The sequence below is a fragment of the Calypte anna genome, chromosome 3, assembly GCF_003957555.1.
Source record: "Calypte anna isolate BGI_N300 chromosome 3, bCalAnn1_v1.p, whole genome shotgun sequence".
Lineage (NCBI taxonomy): Eukaryota > Metazoa > Chordata > Aves > Apodiformes > Trochilidae > Calypte > Calypte anna.
The window spans coordinates 23,646,566-23,659,394 of record NC_044246.1 but is presented as its reverse complement, the minus strand read 5'-3'; the positions used below and the strand labels follow the sequence as shown (position 1 = coordinate 23,659,394).

The window sequence follows — 12,829 nt, the reverse complement described above, 5'->3', positions numbered from 1 at the left end:
TTTTATAATCTTTATCTATTTGACCAGTGGACCCTAGTGATAAAGAGGCGATCTGGGTTTAGTTCCAGTTTCAGCACTATTATGGGAAGTTTCATCCTTCCTCAGGCTCTTGTTTTCTCACTATGAGTTTTAATTTTTTTAAATTTTGTTTTGGCAGTGGGGGTTGAGAATGATAATACTGATCTTCCGCTACACCATTTAAGATATGTGTATGAAAAGCAGTATGTGGCATTGCTGCAATTCACCCACCTGCATCAACTCCACTATTTTTTTAATTAATAAAAAGAGAAAGTGAAGCTAAAAAAAAAAAAAGATAAAATGCCTGTATTTTACCCTTTGGATCTCTGCAGCCAAATGTCTGCAGGAGTCATGAGACATGTTCAGTTCAGGGGACATGAGCACATAGCTGAGCAGGTATTTAAGCTTAACTATGTGAGCAGTTAAGTCAATAACACTGCCATGTTGAGCAATAACACTTCTAGCATGTGCTTAAAACCCAAACTGGATGGATACACGAGTCTAACAAAGTATTCACTCCCAAATGCTTTATTTCTACTGTTTTCCTGTAATATTTATGCTTGCATTTAATGTTTTTCAGCTAAAAACATTTAAATATGGACTCCTTCACATTATATGATCTTGATTGTTTTGCTTTACTTTTACAATCCCTCTCCAGCCTTTATAAGGATGAATGCTATGGTGGTGTCACCAGGGCCTGGCTATGCCAGAGCCCAGCTTGAAGAGACCAAATTTAGCCTTTGCTGCTAGGGTAAGCTTGGAAGACAAGACAATATGGTTCCCCCATTTTTTTTTTTTTATTTACTCTAAAAGGCATGTTGAAGTTTTGTGCTATATAATTCTTTAGGTATTTGGATTAACTCTGATAAAATTATAGGTGGTTGTAAGGGAGTTTATTGTGCTTATAAATTGTAGTGGGGCTCCCTGTAATTTGTTATAATTAATTCAAGAGTTCAAGGGCAAAAAATGAGGATCAGGTTGAGGCATGCTTTCCTTTCTTGCTAAAGCATGCCATTACTGGCCTTTCTATTTAAGGTTTAACTTTGCCTTTGTGGGTTTATTTGAACCTGGAGTGGCCAAAAAGTATAATGTACTTCTTGTTCAGAGTGCAAGCACAGAGGATGGACCTGTTGTGGTTGGGGGGTTCCTTTTGAAATGTAGAGAAATTGGGGGATAGTGCAAAGGTGGATGAGCTGGCCGAGCCTCTCGTGGAAGGAAAGTGTGTTTTGGGAGTTTTGTGTCATGGCTGCAGCGAGGCCTGGGTGCATGTCCCTGCTTGTAGCCCAGCAGAAATGGCAGGAGCAGAAAAACACTTGCAGAGCATTTCTTTACAATCCAAGCTCAGCCTTTTCCTGCCAGTGGGAATGCTGAGTGTGATGCTCTCGTCGTGTGTCTTACTTGCTGAGGGTTTCACTTGCAATTCATTGAACGCTGGACACCACAACATTTTTATACCAAGCTATACTGGAAGGAGTTGCTTGTATGTGAGAGGTTACAAAGCTATACTGGAAGGAGTTGCTTATATGTGAGAGGTTACAGAGCTTGTGTTACCCTCTTAAACAGTATCATGACCATAAGCAGCACATATATTATTTTCTTTTTTGAATGTTCAGTTTTACTGCAGAAAATTGGTTTGTTGACTGATTCACAGCAGGAAAAAACCTTACTGCTCCTAAAATACTCATAGTTTACATTCACATTAAAAAACTTCTGCCAGCTCTGTAAAGAATTGGTGGAGGTGAAGATCTGAAATTTTAATTACTGTCTTTTGGGGAATGCATGCAAGCAAATGAACTTTCAGTACCAAAACTATGAAATAAAAGTGGTAGACAGCAACCAAGCAACGCAAAATTCTGATCAGACTGGTTTTAGGTGCATAGATGCCTTCCTATTTTAGTACTTGTAGCCAGGACTTGACTGTGTAGCTGGACCTTACCTTGTGGAAGGCATTGGCCTTAGTTAGGAACTTCACTGGTTAAATGTGATGCCTCACCTTATTTCCATTGATTGTCTGGCTTCAAGTCCTGGTGCAAGCCACCCACCCAGGCTGTGTATTATCGTCCTTATGTTAATAAGTTGCATAGCAAAATACATGGAAAGTGTCATTGTGAAATAAGCATGTTTTAGCCAAATTCCTTCTCTCCCCCTCAGCTATAAACTGTTCTTTTTAAAGAGGACGATTGAGCAATGTGGAAGTAGGTGATATAAATTCTGTTTTGATCTGTACTTCTGCAGCCCAGTGTGTGAAAATGATGCTAACCCAGCATTGTTCTGTCTCATTAGGAAGGGGAAAAAGAATGACACAAATCTTTCCATGTATTTAATTTATTTTATTTTTAGTTTTAGTCATGTTTTCCATCTAGTTGCTGGAGGAAATCAGGATGTAGACAGTTGGATGCTGCTTTTGAACAGCATAATTTCTCAGCTACCTGAAGCTGACCTTGACTTGCTTTGTAAGGTGATTATGATCACAGAGTTCCTACCCTTGAAACTGTGTTTTTACTGTTGACATTGACAGTTTGAGCTTCTGAAGGAATTTCCTTTTGCATGTATGACAAAGGCTCTTTCGTCTCCTCTGTTTTGATTTGGCTTTTTTTTTTTTTTTTTTTGTTCTGGTGAGTCTACTGGTCTTTCTGAAGGTCTGTGACAGGGTGTGGTAGACTTGTTCTTAATAATATCCTTCCAAAAATATCACCTTTTAGTAGTAGAAACACAACCATTGCTTTTTATGTTCCTACCACAAATCCCAGATAAATGGCAATTGTCTAGTTCTGCAAAACATTAGACTTTTGCAAGGAGAGAAGCTGATTAAATTCCAGAGGAGAGATCTGGAGATACTGAGTTTATCAACACATCATCTAAGTTTTTTTTAATGGTGAAGACAAGGCCTTAGCACTGTGTTGCTGACAATGACATCATCAATGTATGTACCTCTTTTTTTTTTTTTTTTAAAGTACCTTTAGATTAAGATGTGCTGATTGAATCTTTGTATCTAAAATGTGTTGCAGCATGCTCAAGCCCAGAAATCACAACACCATCTTTGCCGATACACTGAACATCATATTTGAAAAAAAACATCTTGTCTTCCTGCCTTCCTTTTCTGACATACAAAGTCCAGTCCAAGTTTGCAGTCAATTTGGTTGCATTACATTGAGTGACCCGTATGAAAGAAGCAGCAGCAGCCAGTATGTGGTTCTCTGGATTGAGACTTGGGAACAAAACCTGGATCTCACAAATCTGCCTTATTTGCCTGCCCAACTTTATATGAGTAACGTCAGTAGCCTCACATATTCTGTTTCTAAAATTAAGCTAATGATCACTGATACTAGCTAAAGCAGGTTTTCTCAAGAAGGCAACAACTGTTAAGTATTATTGTCTTAGTCTCAACTGTGTAATAACTAGATAAAAATAATATTTTGCTCATTATCAATTAGTTCCTTTGATAGCCCATAGCATAGGTGAGTCATTGAATTACCTAACTCAAAAGCTTAGAAAATGTGAAAGAGCTTTTAATGTGTTTAAATGTGTTTAAAAATAAAAATGTGTTTAAAATAAAAATCCGTTTTTTTACTTTAAAGCGTAACATATAGCTAACTCTGGAATCCTGTTGCTAAGTAGAATAAAAGCAAAGATCATGGCAGAATTTAAGTTGTGAAGTGAACAGTAGACACATCAATATAAAATCTAATGCTTAAAATAATTTTAGTAAATTATAAAAGGCCTCTGTTCTAAAGAAACTGCTTCCCCCTTGGGCAGATTATTGTGTAGATGTACAATGCATCATCTGTGCTTGGAAGTGTATTACCATACTAAGATAAACCTAAATGAGCTGAGTGGGTCTGTTGTTGTAAGTCAATGAGACTTTTATTGTGTTTCTTATTTTAGGAGATCACATTGTACTCTAATTACATTTTTTGTTTGTTTTTTTTGGGGGGATGGTTGACGTTTTGGGGGTTTTTTTAACTGTAGAAGAGCTGAAGGTCTTGAGCTAAACCACTTGTGGGACAATGTGTTTTTCCTTTGAGTCTTAAGGACTTGCTTATTTTGGAAATATGAACTAGTAAAGCAGTTTCTTCCAAAGAAGTTAAACCACATAGCTATGCAGTTATCCAGTAGATAGGCTTGATGCCAAAAAAGGTACCTAATGAGTTATAAAAAAGCTAGTCATGCCAGTAATTGCATAATTAGAAACAATTTTAAAGGAAATGTACCTCTTGGGTATCTAATACATTTTTGCTAGTGCTTTATGTATTTCCAGATACGCTCAAGGTAAACATTTATTGGTATTGAAATGGTAATATATTTGTTAATACAGGCTTAAAATTTCCAGAAAAAACACACCAAATGATTAAATATATAAATGTGTGTGTGTGTGTGTGTGTGTGTGTGTGTATATATATATATATATAGTGTGTGTGTGTTTCCTGCTGCACTAGAGGTAATATGTATAGTCCAAGCCTTTCTTGTCTCTAACATACATAGGAGGAATGTAAAATCAAGGAAAACCAATACAAATCCAGACTAATCACAATACAGCATTCAAATAGCATTAATCCTTATTATATGGATTACCTTTTTGTGTAAACATTTGTATATTTATTTACATAATTAGTATAAGTATTTTTTATTCTCTTCCTTCCACATTTCTTTGTGGAGTTGGGTGCTGCTTGATTATTAACACTACCAGGTCTGATAATACTGAGTGATTATTAATGAAGTATTTTCCTTATGGTTCTTCATGGAAGTCACTAGTAGGAAAATTGTGAAGATGCATCACACTAGTGCAGTTTCTGTGCAAAACTAACCCACATTCTTACTTTTGTAAAAGGTCCTTTAATTTCTCTACAAAGATCTCACTTGAAGTATTGATCAGACCAGGTCCTGTGTGGTTTGCAGTATCTGAAACATTGGTTGTTGAAGAGAAAAGAAGTCACTAAAATTAATTGAGTTATTTTCTGCTCATGTACAACAGCAATAGAGGTTATTCATCAGATAAATAGCAGTGATGGAAGGGTACAATGAATTCAATGACACTATACAAACACCCACTTTTTTCTTTTTTTTTTGAAGTGACAGGGGAACAAACATGACTCCTGATCTTGGGAGGTCTGTGCAGAATTGTGTGAGCAAAAGAAGTTTCTCTACATTTACACAGCTGTAGCTGAGTCTGAATCTGGGTCTTGCAATTAAATTTTAAACCAATACCCTTGCCTCCTGCCTACTATGTTGTTGGCTTTGTTGTTTATTGTTGTTGTGGGGTTTTTTTCCCCTCTGATGTTGTATGGGTTGCTAAAATGCAGATGTTGATTCTGGAGTTCATATGTTGTCTCATAGTTGTCCAGTTGCAGCTTATTTTTTGATATAAAATGTGTCTCTTTTGATGCAATAGATGCAAATATACTTTTAATGTTTTCTGTGTTGGCTAAATAGAGTTGTGGGAAACGATATCCTTATAATTATGGCTTTGTTCAGACTTGTTGTCCACTCCCATTCCCCTTGGAATTAGCTACAGGCTGGCAAACTGTAGTAGCCTTTATTATATTGAATACACAACAGCTTTGCTAAAAATGTTTAACCCAAAACGAGCAACCAAGGTGAGATATTTCAGCTCCCAGCCCAGCTGGCTATGGTGGTGTCTCCTGCCCTGTATTCCTCCAGTATGCCAGACTGGCTCTGTGATTAAAGCTTTGCAAGTCTTAATTTTTAACTCCTTGGCTTTTATTATTTAGGGCTGCAGATTGCAAACTTCTCTTTTGTTCAGTTCCCATATGCTTTCCCAACTAAACCACCTAGTAAGAGGCTTACAAAAGGCATGGCTTTATCTGCAGTTTTGGAACAGCTTTCCTTGGTGAATCTATAGCTGGATCATTTTTAAAATACTTGATTGCCCTCAAATTATAGATCTGCATTTTCAATCCAAGCAAACAAAGAGCAGTCTCAGCTAACTTAGTGACATAATAGCAGCGTTTAATGTAATTTCAGATGGAGGAGCCTCAAATTCTTGACAGAATATGGGCCAATTTCTCCTCTTCATTGGCTGGGCAGAGCGCCTGACCACAGTTTTGCAGCATGGCTGAGCCATGAATCAGTGGCTGGCAGAGCTATTAGAGCCTTCTAGCAGAGCTTCCTCCAGGGTATGCTCCTCCTCTTCCTTGACAGTGGAATTAGCCACTCCTGTTTGTGCCTTGTGAAAGGAGATGGCCCTGTTCATAGAATCATTTTGGTTGGAAAGACCTTTAGGATCAAGTCCAGCTGCTAACCTAGCACAATGTCAAGTCAGCCACTGAACCATAGCTATGAGAGAAGAGGTCAGAGGTGGACAGGTGTCTCAGGTGGGCCACCCTTGTTGCTATCAGTCCAGGTGTGAAGATGAAGTGATATGGACCATAGGTTTCTGCTTTCTTCAGTTTATCCTCGGACTTCTTTTGAACAAGGTGTCAGAGCCATAGCAGGTGATTGCTTTTTAGTGGTTTTGCCTGTGAAAGGTGAAAAATTTCTCCATCAAGCTTTTCCTGACAGGTACACTATTTAATGTCATAGAGCTAATTAGATGTATCTGTCAAACTCGTAGTATGTGTCAATCTATAATAAACAAATCTCTAATAAATCTTCAACTTTTATTTTGCTACAGTACTAGTAAATGCAGTGCTGTACCAAGACCTGTGCCAGGGTCTGGAGAATGAACCTTATGAGGAGCACCTGAAGTGAACTGGGGTTGTTCAGGATGAAGAAAAGGAGGCTTTTTGCTTTCTGCAACTACCTGAAAGGAGGTTATAGCAAGGTGGGAGTCAGTCCTAGTAACAGGCAACAGATCAAAAGGAAATGGTCTCAAGTAGTGCCAGGGGAGGTTTAGATTAGATATTAGAAGAAATTTCTTCACTGAAAGGCTTATTAGACACGGGAATAGGCTGCTCAGGGTGGTGGTTGAATCACCATCCCTAAAGGTGTTTAAAAGTTGAGTAGATGTGGTGCTTCAGGACATGATTTAGCACTGGACTCAGTAGTGTTAGGTTAATGGTTGGACTCAGTGATCTCAAAGGTCTTTTCTAACCAAATGATTCTGTAATAATATTGTAGAATAGTCCCATTAAGCTTATTAAGATTTTTAAATGTGACTTGTGACAATCAGGGTGAAACACCTGTAAATGGGCATCTTTTTCCTCAAGTAGGTGCTGACTGTTCTCTTAAAACAATTTTTCTGAAGTATTGACAACTAAAATTGCAATTTAAACCCCATATCATTGTTTCTTTTGAAAGTTTTGATCATAATATTTATTCTACAATAACTGTAGAATGATGCTTATCTAAATAATCTTCTCTGTGGTTTATCTAGTTTTGTGGGCACTGCAATTGAAGTCATAGCTACACTAAAACTGGTGACACTCTAAACTTCTGTAGAGCTGAGATGTCAGTATATGATTTTTATGTTGTTTTGACTGCCATACAGTCTCTTAACTATTTTTTAACAATATCCCTAACTTTGTTAGGTGTGGATTTTACTTTTGGACTGTTTACACCAGGAGATGCAACTCATGCAGGTAAATGTAGAATTGACATAAATGGCCTGCATCAGGATTTCAAGTCTTGAAGACCAGGATACAGCAAACACTTGCTCATCTGCATACATGGTGAAGCAGCTTATATCAAGCATGTATGAAAACACACATATTTTCAGAAATTGGATTTAGTCATTGCAAAGAAGTGGAAACAAGCTGATTTTTCTCCTGGACTCACCAATTGTGAAACCTGGGGCTGACTCAAGCACAAGACTCAAGCTGAGAAACTGTATGATTTTAACACTATCTCTTTAAATCAAATTGCAAAATCCCCTGAAGTTTTAATCTTCATAGGCTGTGTGAAAGCCAAATTTAAGCAATTTAAATAAGATTTTATTTTCCCTGTTTTTTCAAGTGTTCTTCTGCCTTTTATGGGAGGAGATAGGGAAACAGGAAGCCTAAAACCAGTAGCCCAACAATTACCTCTTAATTGCATGGAAAAAATATGAACTCTGAAAGAAACTTCTCAGATGTGAAGGGTATGTGCATAGGCCTTCCCAGAGAGGATTTCTCTGCCCTGCAGTGCTGGGTAGTCTCTAAACACCCTGCTACCTTGAGAGTGCAGGTCTGATCAGAGCATTGGTGCTGTCTAGTGGCAAGTTATTGCATCTCACATTGCTGGTGGAAGAGTTAACTGAAGTAAAACATAAAATGCTTCAGAAAATGCTGCATTTGATGAATAGCCCTCAAAGCATGGCTTGTATTATGCTAGGTCTCAAGCATATAGGCATTTTCTAACACCTCCACAAAGAATTAAAGGGTAACATTTGTGAGTAAAGGCAGTGCAGTCTCTGTAAGACAGGCAATGGTTACAGTGGTTCTTTTCTTTTGGGACTGGGATGATGACTTACTCATACTCCAAAACAACACCAGAATAGTTTCTTTCCTCTTCCCAAAGGTTCAAAGGTAATGTCAGATGTGATGTGCTGGTTATAACCAAGTTCATTTAGGATTTTACTGCCTCCCCTTCTTTCTGATTGCTTTCTGCTCTGCACCTCACAGAGGATGCAGTCTCCAAGACTGGCTGGCATCCTTGTGTACCTTGTGTTTCTTTCTAACCCAGTTCATCTCAAGCAATTATTTTTTATATCTATGCCATTTCCAGGAGATGCACCTCACATTAGAGGGGTCAACAGGCATGCTGCTGAAGGGGCAGTAGCCTTATAACCCGGTTCAGCTGCAGCCAGACTGGCATGTCTGGTCACAGCCTGAGAAACCCCTTTGTTTTTTGGGTTCCCTGATTTGAGTCACCCAGGCACATCACTTACTACCAGTATTTCTAGGTGCTGAATGCACACATGCGGCTGCACTGGTACATTGCCCCTGCCTTTGGGGTAGACCCAGTGAGGAGTTGCATGTTGGCAGAGAAAGAATTGGTTTTTTTGTCTCATCTGGGACAGATGCACATTTCTGCACTAGAAGTTTAAGCTGATGGGTGTGAGATCATTGCATCACCACAGCTGTATTTGGTTATTGACACATCAGTGGTGGTTATGGTGTCCTTGCCATTGTGGCTGTGCATGTGTAGAGCCAGGCAGCTGCCTGCATTGCCCCTGCCTGGTTTTATTGCCCATGCCCCACAGGTAGATCAAGGAAATTTGCATTGATGGCTGCAGAATAAAAAGTTGTGGCCTGTTAGTGAAGCTGTCTCCATTAGATGTCAACCAGGAATGCCAGAGGGAGTGTTTCATATCCCTGCTGCTTTGGCCAGCTCTACTGTGGGTCTGACCCAGTTCAGTGGATGGGAGGGATGTAAGAATGGGGACAGTAACTTTTTAAGCTTTTCATGGAAATCTTATTATTTTTCTTAATCTACCCAGTTACAAGTGTATGGTGAAATGTACAAGTGTGTTCCTGTGGTTAAAACTAATTGCTTTGTGATTTGCAGATCAGCAAATGCATATTAGAGGTTGGTTTTGCTTGATTTGTTTGTCTAAGTCGTCTTTATAGATGAGGTGCCAGTTTAAAAGTAACAACTTTCAATGGTCTGTAGTTGAAGTATATTGCTAAAATTCTGTCTCTTTTGTCAAAGAAGTGAAACTGGAGCAAAAACAATAGATGAAATATAGAACAGCCTCTTCTTGTACTGGTGATTGTATGGTCTCCAGTAACATCTACAAAATATATAGGAAAGGTAATTCCAACAGATGTCCCTTTTCTGTGTGATACAGAGAACCCAAAATAGATTTTTAAAATTTTCTTTTTCATCCACCTGGAAGCACTGCACATATAGGGGTTGTATGGGCTTGTTTTCTTGATGTGGAAATTCTGAAGCCAGGTACAGGTTGCTGTTTAGCAGCCTGACCTGTTTGTGGTGAGTTTTTCTTGCTTTCAAGTCTTTTTTTGGAAAAAAATGTTACAAACATATAGATTTTCTAATTTGTGTTCTTTTTTTCTTTGTTTGTTTGTTTGTAGATATCAGTATTACCTACAAGTGAAAAAGGATGTTCTTGATGGCCAATTACTCTCTTCATTGGAGCAGGGAATTCGACTAGCTGGCTTGGCAGTGCAAGGTAAGATGCTGTCACTTGACAGCCTTTTTCCAACACTGGCTTTTTTCATTTGTTCTTTATGTTGACTGGGCACTAACTAAGGCCTTATATGACTCCTACTCACACCAGCTGAGTTTTCTATTGATTTCAAAGTGCATAGGTGGACTCCCATTGATGAAACACACAGCCTCAGGGAGGGAATGATGGACCACATCACAGTGCTCAGCTTTCCTATTTATAAAATCCGTGTGAGTTTGAACAGAACAGTTCTTCCCACCCCAACCACGGAGTACTTTGGAGTAATGAATTTGCTTCGTGTTCTCTGGTTTGAAATGCAATTACATCAAAGAGCACAGGAGCAACTTTAATTTTGCCTTTAATTAAAAGCTCATTTTGCTGTGTAGTGCTATCTGAAGTATGAAAGAACACATGGCCGTAATTGCTATGTGAGTTACAAACTAATGATAAACTACTTCTAACAATGTGATTTCTAGTCTGAGCCTCCTAAGGACATCAATAAAAGTGAGATCACATAATTCATATGGGCAGAGGAGGAAGCCCTGTGTTTGCAGAAAGTATGTTTCAGTCTATGCATGACTGACTATGAGAATGGAAGGTAGTTTCAGCAGCCATGTTCTGGGTATGTCTTCTAATGAAAGGCAAGGAGGAAGTGTGTGTGTGTGTATGTATGTATATGTATACATATATCAACAAGAAACATGAAGATCTGATTCTTGAAAAGTAAAGGTTTGATGGAGATTAATGCTAATATGACCTTCCTTAGGACAGTACAAATTCAATTTTAGCATCTTGTTTCTAAGCTAAAGGGAAAATGTGTCAATTCTCGAAATGTTTTATTAATAAAGGAATTAATTCTGAATCTTGCAATTTAAGTAAATGAAGTTTTCCACAGTGCATGACTTAGGGCTCAGTAGATACTGAATATGTTTCACTGCCCGGTGGTTTTGGATCTTTTTGCTAACATTGAGATTGCTAACAATCTCTGTAATAGTTTGAAATAATCACTTCTATTCTGAATTTTCTACATAATCTATTATATTTCAGAGGCAATTGCATCTGAATGCTGCACCTAATCTTGTTTGTTTTATTCCTGACCGTGTATTACTTCTGTTGCCTTTTGCATGTGATGCAGCTGAAGATATTTGAAATACTTATTTCTTTTAAACTTACAGACTGTTTCATGTCCATTTTGATTTCTTTCTATTTATGTGAAAACATAGCTCTGAAGTGAAAACAAAACAAAACTGCATTTTTGGCATCCTGCAATATGTGAAATTGTCTAGAAGCTTTGAAAGAATGTTTAACTAATATGATTTATGTTGGGAATTTCCAGCTTTTATAATATGAGGACCTTGTAGATGGTGTTTGATCCAGGTCAATTAATATAAAATAAAAACCTTCTGGCAAGATATTCTTTTGATATAAGCTGTTGTGTGTTGAACAGATAGATAAATGTAGGCTTTGTTTTGTTTTTTTTTTTTTTTTAAATATAGCTTAGCCTTTAGGAAGCATTTTGAAAACTCCACAGTTTCAAGGACATTTGAAATAAAATCCTCAGCCCTGACATATCAGTTGAATGTGAGCATGAAGCTTTAGGTACCTCTTAAAGAGAAGTAGAAGCAGAAAAGCAAGTAGAAAGTTGTGGGCCAGTCAGTGAAACTGACAGAGTGCCTGTACTGTTGTATTTGCTACAGAAGGATAAAATCTCCCCTCCTGCTCTAAACCATGTTTTTTGGTTGTTTACAATTTTTAACAAAATTGGCTACTGGATTTTAACCTCCTAGGCTATAAAATCAAGCATGTTGTGTACAATTATGTAGAACTGTGTCAGTGAATTTGTTTGGGTTTTTTTTTTGTTTGTTTGTTTGGTTTGGTTTTCTTTGTTGATTTTTTTTGTTTGTTTAAGTTTGTTTGGTTTTCTTTTTTCCCTAATTAGGGTTGGAAATGTTGGAGAAGCAAAACTGTACACCCTTTCTAAAGAGGCTGAGCAATCCCAGCCTTGTTTAGAGATGGTGGTATTAATTCATGAAAGATACAGAAAAAGAAACACTTGAACTCCTGGTGGTTAAGCATTGCAAATGGTTGTAGTATTAGGGATCAAATGGGAGAAATTACTTGTTAGCTGTTATTTGATCTCTAGTAATAACACTACTATTTTCAGACCTCCATGTTAAAAGATAAAGTACAAGCAGGAATCTTTGTGCTGGGTTGTGGCTTCAGAGAGAACTCACCCACTTGAAATTACACATCTGTGCAAAGGTTGAGTGTGGTCTTAACATGTGTGGAAAGTGCTAAAATGAGTAATTGTGTTGTTGTTTTCCAGCGGATTTTGGAGACTATAATCAGTTTGAATCTCATGACTTCCTCCGAGAATATGTCTTGTTCCCTATGGTGAGTTTCTTATTCTCCTCTTTTGTGGTCTTTTATGAATAATTTCTCCATGCCTTGGAGATAGTTTTGTTGGCAACAGAGTAAAAGCACCAGAGTTGAACTATTATTAGTGGAAGTAAAATTTGCTCCTCAAAACCTGCAATAGAGTTGATTGCATCTGAGTTGAATATACACTGGGGAAATTAAGCCCTTTTTCAGTTCCTTAAAGCTTCCACTACAAATAGATGACAACAAAAGAAATCTACTTGTTTGAATCAAAAAAAGAATTTGCAGCTGTTTATAAAGTTGTATGCTAGCAGTGCTACTATTTGTAGAAGTACTACTATTAGTAACATGAAATAACAAGGGGAT

The 12,829-nt window shown here is 37.8% G+C and overlaps 1 protein-coding gene across 1 annotated transcript in view; it reads left to right on the top strand.

Annotated features, from left to right (window-relative positions):
- Positions 1–12,829, top strand: part of PTPN14 (protein tyrosine phosphatase non-receptor type 14) — a 122,563-nt gene that overhangs the window by 67,073 nt on the left and 42,661 nt on the right. The window contains exons 4-5 of the mRNA XM_030446721.1: positions 9,990–10,087; positions 12,411–12,478. Coding sequence (XP_030302581.1) covers positions 9,990–10,087; positions 12,411–12,478 — 166 coding nt within the window. The remainder of the gene's footprint in view (positions 1–9,989; positions 10,088–12,410; positions 12,479–12,829) is intronic.